Source organism: Bos indicus, chromosome X (genome assembly GCF_029378745.1).
Source record: "Bos indicus isolate NIAB-ARS_2022 breed Sahiwal x Tharparkar chromosome X, NIAB-ARS_B.indTharparkar_mat_pri_1.0, whole genome shotgun sequence".
Classification (NCBI taxonomy): domain Eukaryota; kingdom Metazoa; phylum Chordata; class Mammalia; order Artiodactyla; family Bovidae; genus Bos; species Bos indicus.
This window is the reverse complement of record NC_091789.1, coordinates 87,507,428-87,523,015: the sequence shown is the minus strand read 5'-3', so window position 1 is coordinate 87,523,015 and position 15,588 is coordinate 87,507,428. Positions and strand designations below refer to the sequence as shown.

General features: G+C 55.7%; 1 protein-coding gene across 1 annotated transcript; it reads left to right on the top strand.

The window, feature by feature from the left end:
• The first annotated feature begins 2,443 nt into the window (after nt 1-2,443).
• EFNB1 (ephrin B1) lies at nt 2,444-15,388 on the top strand. Its single transcript, XM_019956174.2, has 5 exons — nt 2,444-3,360; nt 11,925-12,202; nt 12,950-13,042; nt 13,254-13,382; nt 13,535-15,388. Exons 1-5 carry the CDS (start codon nt 3,233-3,235, stop codon nt 13,945-13,947), a joined length of 1,041 nt encoding a protein of 346 aa, XP_019811733.2. The 5' UTR covers nt 2,444-3,232; the 3' UTR covers nt 13,948-15,388.
• Nucleotides 15,389-15,588: the final 200 nt, after the last annotated feature.

The following is a 15,588-nucleotide window of genomic DNA, read 5'->3' as shown; positions in this document are numbered from 1 at the left end:
AGGAGGTGGGATCCTGGAGTCATTGGCCCTGGCTGCAGCATGGAATAGGCCCAGCCCTGCTACAGAGGCTCCAGAAGGCAGGTTGAGGCAGAAAGGCTGCACCATGACCAGCGGTGACCAGTGTGTGGAGCAGGCCTAGACACAGAGTCCTCTCTTCTTTCCTCTGTGCCCTCCCCACCCAGGATGAGGTGTTGGCACACTCAGGAGCTGCTGCTGTCTTCCCAGGCTTCCCAAGTCTGGCAGCATAGCTTCATCTGCCCCATCCCCCACCTGATCAGCCCCCCACCTAGGCTCACCTCCTGAGGGGCACTCGGCATGTTAGCAGTGGAATCTGAGGCTGGTTCTGGGATTGATGGTAGTTGACTTTAGCTGGGAACTTGGGGATATGGCTAGGGACATAGATGAACTTCCCCAGGCCTAGAAACCCCTCAGAGGACTGTGAGTGAAGAGTGGAGTCCTGGCCATTCTGAAGGTTGCTGCTTTCCAGGCATGAACCAGCTTTTAACCAGGAATGAAGTAAGTAAGCAAGTAAGCAAGAAGAGGGGCTGGAAATGTGGTGACTCAGTATGGTATAGGAAACTGGGCACAGGCTTAGGAGACAGAGAAGTCTGGGGCCACATTCTGCTTCTACATCAATCAGCTCCATGACCTGAAATGAGTCACTTCCCCTTGAGCCTTAGTTTTCCCTCTTACGTAAAATAGGGATCATGGAACTCATCTCAAAGGGTTGTGAAGGGAAATGCCTCTACCATGGTTCCTGGAACATAGTAGGCACTAAGTACGTGGCAGGTTGTTTTCCATCCTCACGTTTTGCTGTCCTTCCATGCCCTTTGGACAATCCTCGTCTCCAACTTGGTCTATTGGTGTGTCCCTGCACCTTGTTCTTGTCTTTCCTTGCTCACACCCTAATAAGGAATCCAGCTGGGAGGTGAGAGACCCTAAACAGCTCCTCCTCTTCTATTTCTACCCATATCCTCCTCATCCTCTAGGCCCTGTTTCTGAAAGTGAGAGTAACCCACTTCCTCTCCTGGAAGTGAGAATAACCCACTTCCCTCTCTGTTTCCCCCAAATATAGGTCCACTTTATGAACCAAAGAGGTCATCAGAGGATCCAATGAGAAAGTCAGTAACTCAGCCTCCTCTTTAAGTGAGAGAAGGACAGGAAACTGTGTAAATGGCAGAGCACTTCGGAAATGTCTCTAATTATCTCCATAAAGCAGCAGCAAAGAGACTTTAAGTCCTCGGAAATCCCTGAGCCAACTCCAAACTCAGATCTTCCTCCTAGTGCTCTGTCTTCCTCCCCATAGGGGACCGCGGTTCTAGCCAAGGCCACTACCCCTGTCCTGGGTCTTGTGCTCGAGCGCGTGTGCCAGGCTCGTGTGTGCCACGCTCCTGTTGGAATGGGCACTCTCAGTCGGTCCCAGGCGCCGGCAGTGTTATAAAAGTCCAGTAGAGGGAGACATTAGCATGTGGGTACATTTGTTGAGGTCCGACAGGGAGAGTGGGTCGGACCTGGAGGGTCTGAGCTATGGGATTGAGCCAAAGTTATAAGCAAAGAACCGAGGAGGGGCGGGGAGAACAGGCCAGGGCTGGGAGACAAAGACCCAGATGGCGAGGCCGGGAGGCGCTGGAGTCTGGTGTGCTAGGGCCAGGGCATCTGCTTTTGCATTTTCTAAAGGTGCTTCTGCCCTATAACCTTTCCTCTTTGCGTCATTCTTTATCGAGGTGCCCTCTCATTCCTTCTGGCCTATCTCGGGGCCTTGCCCATACCTTCAGACAGGACAAGACTCGAAATCTGGGCCCCTGGTGTCCCACAAGGCTCTTCTGCAAAGTTGAGATTCCAAGGCCTAGTCCCCAGGGGCGAAGAAATTCTCCCCCACCCTCCTCTTTCCCCTCCTTGACCCCTCTGAGATTCCACCACCCACCGATATCCATTTGTCTGTTCAGGACTCCGGGTCCATGTGCAAGTGGACACTGCACTGCGAAGGTGAAAGGAGGAAAGCCTACCAGAGTCCTGCGAGAGAAGGGACAGGCAGTAAACAAGTTATCTTTGCCACAGTGGTGGGCATGGAGCAAAAACTTCAGGGCTCGCGTGTGTAACAAGAATGGCAGTACTTTCCCGGGATACTCGTGACAGGACCTGTCTGGCCCAGGGCAGTGGGCCGGAGTGTTGAACAGGCGCGCAGGGAGCAGAGCAGGCCAACAACTCTAGAGGAACGCCAACTTCCCACGGGCAGAGCGCTCTGAGAACAGGACTAGGCGGGACCCATCCCTAACCGCACGAGCCGCACACTCAGATTGGTGCCATCGAGAGTGCGGCGTCCTTAAGAGTTCCCGAAACCCCGCCCCCTTCCTCTTCTAGGGGCGTGGTGCGGGGCAAGGACCCCGTAACGGAGCTTGCTATTGGCTAAAACGAGTAGGGTTGGCCTTGCGTACGCCTGAGCAGGGGAGTAGACAGCTCAGCGGCAGCGGAGGGAGTCTATGCGTGCTGGACAGCAGTGGGAGGTGTGTGAGCCTCGCACTGAACGCAGACCCTCGGGCGCAGTCGCCGGGAAGCTAGGACTCGGCGACTGGGCTGCCAGGCCAAACGCCTAGGCTTCAGAGGCGCAAACTGATGGGACTGGCTTGCTCGGCAGCGTTTCCCCGCTCTTCTAAATACACTAAGTGGGGCCCGCGCTGAAGTCGAAGCTGTCGGGGGGCGCCCAGCCCGGAGTTCCAGTGTGGCCTGGAGGAACGGAGCCCGTGCAAGGACGGCCCGGTCGGGAGCACCCGGACCGAGCTTGTGTGGTGGGGAGACTCCCACTTCTTCCCAGGGGTGCCGATTCCAGGACGGTTGAGGCGTCGGGGCGGCCACCAAGTCCCCAGCGGGGAGACCCCGTCGGGGAGAGGGCACGCAGTCCCAAACAGTCTCGGGGAGCCGAGCGGAATCGGAGGGGATCCTCCGGTGGGGGGCAGAGCCCCCGTCGCGCTTCGTGTGGTAGAGAGGCCAGGGGAGCGAGCCCTCGGAGGCCGCAGCTCATGCCGGAGTTGCGGGCGGCTGCCCAGTGAGTCCTCCTGGCCGGCGGGGCGGAGAAGAGCGACACCAAAGCCGGCGGGAGGGGAGCACTTCAGGGCCGGTGGCTGCGGAGGATGGGCGCCTGAGAGGTTCGGAGCGCAGCGCGGCACGGGAAGGCGAGGCCAGCTTTGCTGAGGAGGTGCCAGGGGATCCCGAAGTGCAGCCTGCCCCCGGGAAGATGGCCCGTCCTGGCCAGCGTTGGCTCGGCAAGTGGCTTGTCGCGATGGTCGTGTTGGCGCTATGCCGGCTCGCCACGCCGCTGGCCAAGAATCTGGAGCCCGTGTCCTGGAGCTCTCTCAACCCCAAGTGAGTAACTTATCTCTTCTGGTCCCTGAGGGTGGGAGGCACTCCTTCGGGGTGAGGCCGCGCGCCCCCGAGCGCCTGTGGGAAGGTGTTCAGAGGAGGAGCGGCGCCCTATTTTGTCTCTGGCTTTTTCGAGTGTGTTTCCCTGCGGACGGGCGGGGAAGGGTGCGGCGGGGTTGGGTGGGGGCACTTGGCTGGATTGTGACCCCTCGGCTTCTCGGCTCTCTCCTCCGCAAGTCCCAAATCAAGTCGAGATTGTCGCGCCGGGCAGAGCTGGGAGTCGGAGCGCTCTAGAGCGCACCAGAGAGCTGGGTAGGGGAGAGAAAGCAGCCCCTTTTAGGGCCCCTGGGAACGTGGCGGTTTTCGCGGAGAGCCGCTGGCGGAGTTGGGGAGTGGGGGCGAGCTTGACCTGGGCAGGGGAAGAGGCCAGAACACGGGTTCCCCGTTTGTTTAAGCAGTGAAGGGACCGCAGCGCGGGACTTCGCGCTTGGGGCGGGTGGCAGTGCCTGTATCCTGATTCGGGCTTCTCCCATTTTCATTTCTTTCTTCCCATTTCGCCTCCCTAGCTTTTCGTTTTGCTGCCTTTTCCAGCCCTCGCGCCCACCCCCCCGCCACCTTTCTCCCTGCTGGGCCGTGGAAGGGCGGGCGCCGCTCCCAGGCTCACAAAGGCGGCGGGTGGAGAGAGGCGGAGTGGGAAAGGGGTTTTGTTGGAGGAGGGGTGGGTTCGATCCATCGCCCGTCGGGGGTCCAATGGAGCCGACAGCAGAGCTTCCAGGGCTGGCCGGGGTGGAGTGTGGCGGCCGAGCTGGCGAGGGAGGTGGGTGGCAAATGAAAGATTCCTGCCCAGGCTGGTCCCATTGCTCCTCCCCATCTTCCCCGTCCCTCAGATTGGGGAGTTGAGCTTAGCTTTCCCAAAGGGGTTGGGGAGGCAGTTATGTAGAGGAGATCCTTTCTTTTCTCTATTCTCCTTCCCCTTCATAATCCTCGCCCAACCTCCGCCCCCCCCACCCTCAACCCCAACCACACACCTTTCAGGGCGGTGGCTCAATGGTTTCTGGCTGTTAATGGGGAGTCGCTGGGTTGTGCAGTGACCTCTGGACCTTTTTCTCTTTTGGCATCCAGGACTTAGGTTGGAACCCAGGGTCAAAATTGCTTTTCCTTCCTGTTTTCTGGAGGGCCCAGCAGTGTGCGGACACCTCACTTAGTGGGAAACTGGGGGCCCTAGGCCTGCCCTATCTGTATGATTCCTATATCTGGAATCTCTTTCTGTCCACTCTCCGGGCTCCCGCTAACTTCTCGAGCTCCTGCCTGCCTTGGCCTCTTAGGTTCCAGGGGCGGTGCATCTCTCAGCCCTGGAGTGGAAGAGGGCAGCTTCTTTACTTCTCTTCTCCTTGAGTTAAGGTACGGTCCTATTTATCGGTTAGTGGGATGTCTAAACCAGGGTCAGGGTACAAGGAAAAGGATTGACAAGAATTTCTTCTTTACTCAGAAGCCAAACTGGACACAGTGCTCTGCTAACAGCAGGGACTCAAAATGGTCTTGGGCCCTGGGGCTGCTCAGCCCAAGGAGAAAGGTTGTGAAGCTCCCAGTTCTCTCCTGTGAAGGTGGAGGCTGGAAATGCTCTCTCTTGAGTGTGGAGAGCTGAAATCCGCCTGGGGTAGCCCATCACAGGGGCTCATGGGAGTGACCTAATTGCTCTCTCGGGTCTCTAACCAGAGATAGCAGGCTGCTCCACAGCTGGAAGGAAGCCCTCCTGCAGAGTGTGGGGGGTGGGAACTGGGAGAAACAAGATCTCCCTGAGCTTCACCCTTTTTGTGTTTTGAGCCTTGAGTGCTCTGGACCAGTTTACAGATTTTTGAGACCTGCCCCCCTCCCAGATCCACTTCAGGCTGAGGGCAGGCATCCTGGGGGTGGTGGGGGTGGTGGCTGGGGCCTCAGTAGGACCTGCACGAATTCCATCCTGTAATTGAGCAGATTCTAGGAACAGTGGGGGACTGATCCTGGTGCCCCTATGGCCCCCCAATCCATGTTCCGTCTATACTCCGGGGTCTGGAATGCAGCCTGTCTGTGTGTGTTGGCACGGGTTGCGGGGGGCGGGGTGCAGGAGGACAAGAGGAAGGCACTGCCCTCAGCTTCACTCTGAGCTCTGGGGGCTGCCTCTGCCACCGCGCCCAAGCCTTGAGCTCCCACAGTCTTTCAAATCAACAGTCTCTTTCTGTCCGTGTCTCCCTCTTTGCCTCCCGCCTGACTTCTCCCTCTCAGGCCCTTGTTGGTTCGCCTTCTTACACCCTGTGTGAGCCGCGTTCACCTCCCCTCTCCAGCTCGACTTGCCCGGCTCTCCCTCTTTCTCACACTCCCTCTCACTCTTAGTCACTCTCTGCCTCTTTTTCTCAAGTCCTTTTGTTTCTCGCACATGCCCGTGCTCTCCCTCACAGGCTCATTTTCTCTCTTCCCTCCCCTCTTCCTCCCGGCTTTTGGTTTCTCTCCTCAGTCCTGTCAGGAGCTGGCAACCCCCTCCCCCCAAAAAAATCTCCCAGTGCCTATAAACCCTGCTTAATTGCTTCCTCCTTGGGAAAAAAATCAAAATAAAGAAGTGGTGGGGCTGGGGGTATGTTTCCAGGTTCCAGGGTACAGGGAGCCCCAGCTCTGACCAGAAGAAGGGAGCTGGAAGGGCTGACTCCAGACTCTCAGCATCTTACCCCAATTGGTGCTGGGGCCTTCCAGGGTGATAGTCTCTGGTGGCAAGAGCATCTGTCTCCTTGGCCCCTCTTGTCAGATTTGCCCAGTGAGTGCAGTGTGAGAAAATGGGTCTGGGCCCGCTAGAGGTTGGGAGGAACCAGAGTGCGTGAGCGTGCTTGGATCGGTGGGGGTGGGGGGCTGTGATGGAAGGTCCCAGGGCAGCCCCCTCCTCCAGCCTCCTCCCCTGAGAGCTTGGGGCAGCCGGCAGGCCTCATACTTGAGTCCTCAGCCAAGTCCAGCTGCTGCAGTTCAGTCTCTCAGTCCCGTTCTGACCCTTTCCTGCCCCCCACTCAGGTTCCCCCACCTCCAGGGAGTGGGAATGTGCCTGAGATCATATTACACCTTCCCTGCAAGGGGTGGGGGTGGGGGTTTCAGCTTGGCATCCAGGACCCTTGACTCCATCCAGCATGGGTGGGGGCAGCTGCAGACCCCAACCCAGGCTTGCCTGCTGTAAGCCAAAGTGTTGGTCCCAGCCCCCTCACAGCTGTTCCAGCTCACAGTCCTGGGGAGGCCAGCTCAGGGGGCCCCCTTTCCGGGGCGGCTAGGGACCTGACCTCTTACTCTGTGGCTGATTGGCCACAGGTGGGGGCCTGAAAGCAATGGGAACCCAGCAGCTCCTAAAGTTCCCTGTTCCCCTCCCTCCCTCCCCCAACCCCAGGCATTCAGTCCAGGGCAAGAAGGGCCTGGTGAGGCTGGGCCAGGAGCTGAATCTAGGGTTCCCTTTCTCCTCTCAGGCTCTCCACTGCCTCAGCAACTGTGGTGGGTGGGGATGGGTGGGCCCTGGATACTACTGTGCATCACTGTTTTTTGGTATTGGGGTTATGGAGCGGGTAGGCCAGCCAGGAGGCTGCTGGTTGCCATGGGAACAGTAGGTTTAGGGGGAGGATCCACCCTATGATTATTAGGGGAGTTGAAGTAGGGGGATGCTCACCAGCCATATTGGGGGTTAATGGCCCTGGGCTCTGTGGCAGCCCCTCCTGGGTGGATTTTCATGGTAGTCATTTTGGGTAGGGGCGCTGCAGCCAGGAGTGTAGTAAGCTTCTTCAGCTTCTTCTAAATGGTATTTGGTGTGCTAACAGTTGGGCAGTACCTTGCTACTTCCAAAGCATCTTCATTTGTGAGCTCATTGGATGTTCCCAATAGCCCTGGGAAGTTAGAATTGCCCCTGTTTTGCAGATGAGGAGGTATTTGCCCAGAAAAGGAAAGTGACTTGTTTCGAGTCACTCAGCTCCTAGCGGGGAGAGCCGCCTTGTGCTGTTCTTTCCACACCATCCTGCTGCCTTGGGATATGGGAGAGACAGGGTTTGGGAAGAGGCACTGGTCTAGCCGCCGGCTTCCCCTCTCACTTCACAGGTGTATGTGCATCTGTCCTTGTGACTCAGGCCCTGCCCACGTGGGATGATCAGAGCTCCAGCTTCCTCATTTGACTTTCCTAGGCCACTATCTGAGGGCAAGCTGCTCGGGATGATCTAGAGGCAGCCAGCTCCATGCCTGGTACACTTCGTCCTGAGCTCTAAACAGCCCCCTTGGTTCCTCTCTGGGCCAGGAGTCTCCCTGCCTTTTAGGGACCCCACAGAAAGCAGACAACAAGGAAGGGGCTGTTGAGCCTCCAGTGGGCCCTAGTGTTGGCCAGGTGGGGCAGAGGGGAGGCATGGTTTAGTGTAGGTGTGTGTGTGAGGGGTGGCTTCCTCTGGGGCTGTCCTGGCTTCCCTGCCTCTGACAGCACTGTGTGTGTGCCAGGACCCAGCTGCTGTTCCTGCCCACCCACGCCTGGGCGGGCACTGCTGGGACACGCCAGGCCTGCTCCTGCTGCCTCGGGGGCTGGGTGGAGCTGGGGGAGTGAAAGAGGAGCCTTTAATTTGGGGACTCTCCACCCTTGCTGGAATGAGTGTAGACTTGAGCTCTGGCTTGGGGTCTGTCCTCCACTGGTCCTGCCACCCTTGGGGGTTCCGAAGTCACTAAATCAAAGCTGTGGCTAGAGTCTTCTACCAAACCTGTGGTGGCGTGGCCTAGGACCGGACTTGTCCTTTTGGGCAGTCTCTGACCACAAGTTCCTAGGGCCTGAGGGAAGGGTGAGAGGGACAGAAATGTAGAGCTGGTGGAATGTGGGCAGGTTTCTAGACACAACCCCCACAGATCCAAAACTCTCCCTGCTGTTGATTGTTGGTTTTTGGGTGAATAGGGGCTTAGCTGGACAAAGAAGCAGGGGGGTAGTTGGCCTCTGACCAGTACTGACTACTGTGCCAGACCCTCAGGCTTCTCCCCTTCTAGAATTCTTTAAGCTCAGTAGGCAGCCTGGGGAAGAGACTTGGGTTAAGGTGGAGGGGAAGAGACTTGGGTTAAGTTGAAGGGGAAGAGGCAGGCCACAGATAGGAGCGTGAATGCTCAGGCCACCTCCCAAAAGTCCTTCTACTCCCTGGGGTGGCTCTCTGGGGTCCCAGGGGCTATCAGAGGCTAAAGAGGGAAGGCCTCAGGGGTTACCATGGTGACCTGCTGCAGGCTTCCTGCTGGGCCATGTCAATCCCCTTACTTTCCAGAAAAGGGCTTTGTCTGGGGGTGGCCCCAGACATAAAAGCTTGGTTTGATGATGAAGGGAGTGCTAGTTTTTGAAAACTGGGGGGTAAACAGTTTAACTAGGCACTCTCATCCTCTTCCTCTCAGCCCCTACTCCTTGTGGATATAAAGGGAGACCTGCAGGGTCCCTGCTGTAGAGGATGACTAGCGTATTACCTGACGTCAGGCTTCACTCTCATAGGCTGCATACCCATCCCTCATGGCCCCTCGCCACTTTCTGGGGCTTCTCACAGGCCCAGACGCACTTTTTTCAGTGGTGGGGAAGAAAGAAGCTGAGAAGGCACCATCATGGTGCATCAGGGTCAGGGAAGGCAGGTCTCATCAGGCTCCGCTCCATTCTGCATTTTAGAGGAAGGTGAGTTTCCCTCTGCCAGCTGCTATGCAAATAAACTCATGCATATTTATGAATCCTGTTCGCTGAGGTTGATGAGAGTCTGAGGGGTACTGGGGGCAATAGTCCTCTCTCTTTCCCATTCCCCCACCCCCTATGTAGACATCTGTTTCCTTGGTTGTGTCTAGGTTCCAGGGCTCCAGAACCCAAGTGGTGATGGGAGACTGCTCAGAGTTGACAAAACTCCCTGATGGGTAAGGCGAGCCAAATGGTTAGAAAAGAGAGCTGGCCTGTACCCCTATGTGTGCTCTCTGTCTACCTGCTGTCATCTCCAGGTAGGGTCTTGCGGAGGAGAAGCTGCACAAGGATTCAGCCAATGTTTCAGGTACTCTTAGACCTCTGGGGGTCAACATCCTGGGTGAGTTTAGGCTCCCTGGCTTGGCTTTGAGCACCCCTCAATAGGAACATTCATCTGGTTGCTCATTCCCTCACATGAGGAGCTTGGACTCAGTGGCTCTCAAAGGTTCCTTCTAGTTGTTAGAAGTTGTCTAATCCTACTGCCTGGCTGGAACCAGTATGAGGATTATAAAGTGAAAAATGCCTTGGGAATTATGAAGGCTTTGGTGAAACTTCTTGGCTTTTTGTGGTGTATGGAGTTGGAGGTGTTTTCTCTCAAATGTTTGTGTGGGCCTCCATCCCATGCCTGCTTCCTTGCTGGCCCTCTGGAGTTTGGTAAAGCCAGGTACTAAGTGGGGAGACCTTCTCGTTGTGACTTTTACCCTCCTGCACAGCAGGATGGCAGATTCCAGCTTAGTGGAGCCTCCCTGGACATGGAGAGAGGGCTGCTGTTCTTCATCTACTTCATCTGCTTGGTCTAGTTCCTTTACCTCCTTGGATCTCATTTCCCTCCATCAGGTGAGGATACTGAGCTCCCGTGTAGTCCCTGCTGTGGAATGGGTCCTTGGGGAGTGGGACCATGTTTTTCCACTATCAACTTCATTCCGCTGAAGCACTACTTTCAGCTCTTCATTGCCCTTCCTGCTGGAGAGTCTGTCCCCAACTGGATGAAACCCACACTGATTGTTGTAACCCTTGCCTTTCAGTCTGACCCCAGCTGAGCTGTTCCGCCTCTTCTGCTCTTCTCTACCCATCACTGGTACAATCCCTGGCCTAGATTTTGTGTCCCAGCCACTGCTGTCTATTATTGCTGAGTGTTGACTTCTTATTCCTCCCCTGGGACCTGCTTTCATCCTACTCTTTCTGTGGGACCATTTCTACACTTCATCTTAGCTAAAAGGCCAAGAAGCGATCTATGGGACCATTTCTGACTATCCTGTCGGATGAGCTGTCTCCTTTCTCTCTCCGCTTCCAGCCCTCGCTTTTTGAGCCACCATCCTTGCATATAGCCTCCAGATAGCCTGGTGCTGTCCATTGCTACCACATGAGCCATTTATTTTTCCGACCCACACGAGACAGTAAAGTCCTTATGGATGGAGCTGTATCATCTTTTCCTCTTTCCCACCCAAGAAACAAGACTGGGCTCATAGGTCCTTGGTGTTAGTGTCTGGTTTCCTGCCTCTTGGCAGACCAGACTATTTCTAAGCAGGAGTCAAATGGTTGAGTGCCAACTGTGTACTCTGTACATGCCATCATGTCTCCCCTCCACCATCCTTAGAGGTGGGACTCTTACCACTCCCAGTTTATAAGTGAGGACACAGAAGCTTAGGGAGATCAGGCAGCTCATGCAAGGTCGCAGAGCTTGTAAGGGCCACTGTCTGTCTGATTCCAAAGCATGTCTTCTTTCTCCTACATTTCCCAGGCTCAGAAATGGCTGAGAGAATTTAGTGTGTGCTTAGGCAAGGACAGGATGATATGAATCAGTGGCCCCAGGCAGCTGCCATCCCCTTGCTATTTCCCAGTGCCTGGCCTTCTGGATCAGAAGGTGGACCTGGCTCAGGAGGCATTTATCCATTTTCTCTCAGGATTGGGAGCAGAGTCAGTGAGTGTGTGTGTGTGTGTGTGTGTGTGTGTGTGTGTGTGTGTGTGTGTGTGTGTCTGTGTGGTCAATAAAAGGCGGGTGAGCAAGGTTCTTGGGGCCCTGTCCTATATGATCTGTCATTCTTGCTTGGGACTCTTCTCCCCTTTCTCTGTTCTTCCTAGCAGTGAGACTGGTCAGATTTGGGCATTTGGGCTCTTGCATTATGGGGGTGGGATGAGTCCTGGTAGAATGCCAGGCAGTTGGAGTGGGGAGTGGAGAGAGCTGTGTGGAGCTTTACCTGGCTGGAGACTGTGCCCATTATCCCTTGGCTCTAGGCAAGGTCTGTTCCTATCTCCTTATCATGCCCAAGATTAGCACGAATTGGAGAGAAGACATGGGTCTTAGATAGGTTGTGCTCCCCCAGCCGTTGACTGGGAGCTGCGGGGGTGGTTTCTAGGGCATGTGTGGGCTTGTTTTGTGTGTGTTTTTGTGTTCTGTGCACATAAGTGCATACACATGTGTGTGTGCTGAGGAGCTGGTAGCAGTGGCTATGAAGGAATGTGAGTGTGTTGGGGGTGAGAGGAGGACAGGGCCACCACCTCCAGGCAGCCCAAACCCGACACCTTGGTGCCCAGCCCATCTGCCACGTCAGCCCCCTGCGGAAATACCACATTAGGACAAAGGGCTCTCCCAGCTAGGTAGTGCCCTACCCTGCCGAACAGTCAAAGGCTGGCAGCCTTGCCCATGGGCCACCCCTTCCACGCCCTGTTGGCAGTGTGGTTCTCTTTCCCCACCCACAGCATAAGGTTGAAGGAACAGAATGTCTGTCCTCTCCATCTCCACCCAGTGGGCCTAGCCTGGTCCTCACTGTCTGCTCTCCTGGTTCTGGGAATGGCCGGAGACCCCCAACCCTGAGGCTAACCATCTCTCTTTCTTTTTGGGCAGGTTCCTGAGTGGGAAGGGGCTGGTGATTTACCCAAAGATTGGAGACAAGCTGGACATCATCTGCCCCCGAGCAGAAGCTGGGCGGCCCTATGAGTACTACAAGCTGTATCTGGTGCGGCCTGAGCAGGCAGCGGCCTGTAGCACTGTGCTTGACCCCAATGTGCTAGTCACATGCAATAGGCCAGAGCAGGAAATCCGCTTCACCATCAAGTTCCAGGAATTCAGCCCCAACTACATGGGCCTGGAGTTCAAGAAGCACCATGATTACTATATTACCTGTGAGTCCCTACCCACCGTGTGTTTCTGTCTTGTCCTGTAGTGGTGGGAGCTTCTGAGTAGTACAAGGAGACTACAAACATTTCAGGCCCAGCCTGATCCATTCCCTTTGAGGATTGACATGCTCTCCTCCTAGCCTGGTATTGGAATTCTGGCCCCAACAATTACCATGGGGTCTGCTGCCAGCTCGCCCTGGCTCTTAAGAGTTGGGAGAGGACTCCAGTCCGTGGTGCTCTGTCTCTTATTTTCTTTGCCCACCTAAGATCTAATCTTGGGAATGGCAGAATTGGCAGACCTTCAGCCTTTCTCTTTATGGGAAACTGAGGCCCCAAGAGGTGAAGGGGCTTCTTGCTCTAGATCACACAGGGAGAGAGAGGATTGGGTCTCCAATCTAGTTCTCCTGACCTCCAATCTAGGATTCTTTCCAGTCTGTAGAGAAGCCTCCCTTACCTTGCGAGTTCTAATTGCTTGGCCTCTGAGCCACATTAGCCAGTGAGGAGACGCACATAGTTTCAACTAAGAAAGAAGGGCCAAGGCCTGGTCATGATAGAGGAGCAGCATCTTCATGGGAGGGGCTAGGTCCCGGACTCTTCCTAGTGGGAGAGAAGTAGAAAGGTTCACAGGTGGGTGGGATTGCTTGTAACTCCCAAGTTCCCAGTTCTATTCTTATGGACTCAGGCATCTCTAGGGCTTCTAGGTAATGCTGGCAGACCCCTCCTCCCTCTGACTGCTCTGGCCTCTTGCTGCAGCTACATCCAATGGGAGTCTGGAGGGACTGGAGAACCGGGAGGGAGGTGTGTGCCGCACACGCACCATGAAGATCGTCATGAAGGTTGGGCAAGGTGAGCATCCAGGCCAAGGGGTCCCCAGCTGGGCTTCTGCAACAGATGCTCCTGATTGGGTGTGGGGCCGTGGAGAGTAGTGGCAGAGGGGGCAGCAGGGATAGAATATCAGGTCCAACATCTGGACCATTCTTGGCTGGGAGGTACTACATAACCAAGGCACCTGTGCTTCTGGAGTTTCCTGGCTTACTTGCACTCTCCCCACCTCCAGACCCCAATGCTGTGACACCCGAGCAGCTGACTACCAGCCGGCCCAGCAAGGAGGCAGACAACACTATCAAGATGGCCACGCAGGCCCCTGGTGGTCGGAGTTCCATGGGTGACTCGGACGGCAAGCATGGTGAGCATATGGGAGTTTTCAGAGGGCAGAAGCCATTGCTTGGCTGCCTGTTCAGGCGCTAGCTCTGAAGGAAGGCAGGGCATAGCCCAGAATCTGCCATGTATCCCTGCAACCCCTGGCTGACCTTTCTCCCCTCCCTCCCCCATCCACAGAGACTGTGAACCAGGATGAGAAAAGTGGCTCTGGTGGGAATGGAGGCAGTAGCGGGGACCCCGACAGCTTCTTCAACTCCAAGGTGGCGTTGTTTGCAGCTGTGGGCGCTGGCTGCGTCATCTTCCTACTCATCATCATCTTCCTGACCATCCTGCTACTGAAGCTGCGCAAGCGGCACCGCAAGCACACACAGCAGCGGGCGCCCGCCCTCTCACTCAGCACCCTGGCCAGTCCCAAGGGGGGCAGTGGCACTGCGGGCACCGAGCCCAGCGACATCATCATCCCCTTACGGACTACAGAGAACAACTACTGCCCCCACTATGAGAAGGTGAGTGGGGACTACGGGCACCCCGTCTACATCGTCCAGGAGATGCCGCCCCAGAGCCCAGCGAACATCTACTACAAGGTCTGAGGGCCTGAGCAGCCTCGGTCCCGAGGGACAGTCAGCCGGGACTGCACCTCCCCTTCCTCACCTACACCCCTCCCTTTGCCAGCTGTGCCCACCTTTGTATTTAGTTTTGTAGTTTCTTGGCTTTTATAATCCCCCTTTTGCTGCACCCTCTGGGCTTTGGAGGGGGGTGCTTGTGCCCCCAGCCCCCATGCTCTTGTGCCTTCCCCCTCTGGCCAGGCCTCTGGGCTCTGCGGGGGTGCCCCTTCTTGGAGGGCAGGGTCGGACGCTGATGGACAGCAGGCAGGGAGATGCCCCCCTGGCCCTGCCCCACTTCGCCCCCTTTCTCCCTTCCCAGGACTGCTTGTCCGCTATCATCACTGTTTTTAATGTTTTGTGTTCATTTTTTAGCTGTCAACTCATTTTCATCTGTTTTTTTTTTTTTTTTTAAGAAAAATGGAAAAGGCAGCCCCTCCCCAGGTTTTCTGAGCCTGGCCTACCCCAGTATCAGGGGCCTGGGGCAGGTTGTGACCAGCCAGGAAGCATAGGATGGCACTTCTTTTGTAAACTCCTTGACATTTTTTTTTTGCGGGGGGTGCATGGTGGGAGGCAGGCCAGGGCTGTTCTTGCCCATGAGGGAAGACAAGAGTGTCACTGGGCAAGGTGTCTCACCCTCCCCCACTGACCCTACTTCTACAGTGCTGATCTTGGCAATGGGGTAGTGGCTGCCACCCTTCCACCAAAAAAAAAAAAAAAAAAAAAAAATCCCTTCCTTGTGGGATTCTTGGGCATCTCCTGCCTCCCTCACTCTCACGGTAATTAACGTCTTAATTGGCTGTTGCCTGGGGAACAGGAGAGCTGCTGCAGGCAGATGACCTCATGGGGGGTGGAGGGAGGTGAGGTGCCCAGGTGGCTATTTGCCCTGCAGAGCTGGGAGTTCCCCCCTCTCCCCTCTGCCCTGTTCTCCCCTCACCTTTGGCATCCTTGGCCTGGTGGGGAAACAGAAGCCCAGGGTGGAGAACTAAGCGGGTATAAGGCCAGGTGGCCTGCTCCTTTTCTGGGCTCTATCACAGGTGGGTGTCCCCCTAACCCAGCTCCCACTAGCCCCCCAGTCTTGGTCTGGGGCTTGGAAAGAGGAAGAGGCTTGCCCAGGGCTTAGCCAGCACGCCGTGCACTTTGACCCCGGCTCCTTGCCAGCACGGCTGCTAACAGATTGCCACTTGCAAGCGCCTTGCAGGCGCTCCCAGAGTGGCCATGGAAGGAGCTGGGCCTTCCACCATCCACCTCCACACTGCCTCCTGGCCAGCTGCCCACTCCAGAGCCAGGTGGGAGAGGGAGCAGGACAGCCAGCCCCTTCCAGGTGGCAGTCAAAAGGGTTTTTTTGTTTTTGTTTCTATTGCCATTTGTGTAAATACTAGTCTTTTTGGAAAAAAATAATGTAAAGATGTTTTGTATAAACTCTGAATTATTTTCTTGTTGCTTTTTTCTTAGAAAAAAATGAGAACTAAAAAAAAAAAAAAAAAAAAAAACCACATGGAGAAATGGGTGTAAAATGATGTCGTGATGTTTGGGGAATGAAGTGTGAGTGTATGAGTGAATATATGAATGAGACACAGAGAGTGATTGAGTTGTGTGTGTGTGTGTGTGTGTGTGTGTGTGTGTATG

Bases quoted from the DNA above. Each gene is read 5' to 3' on its own strand.
- EFNB1 (XM_019956174.2), top strand. From the start codon at position 3,233: ATGGCCCGTCCTGGCCAGCGTTGGCTCGGCAAGTGGCTTGTCGCGATG. The intron at 3,361-11,924 runs GTGAGTAACTTA...CTTTTTGGGCAG, and splicing joins TGGAGCTCTCTCAACCCCAA to GTTCCTGAGTGGGAAGGGGC. The intron at 13,383-13,534 runs GTGAGCATATGG...CCCCATCCACAG, and splicing joins TGACTCGGACGGCAAGCATG to AGACTGTGAACCAGGATGAG.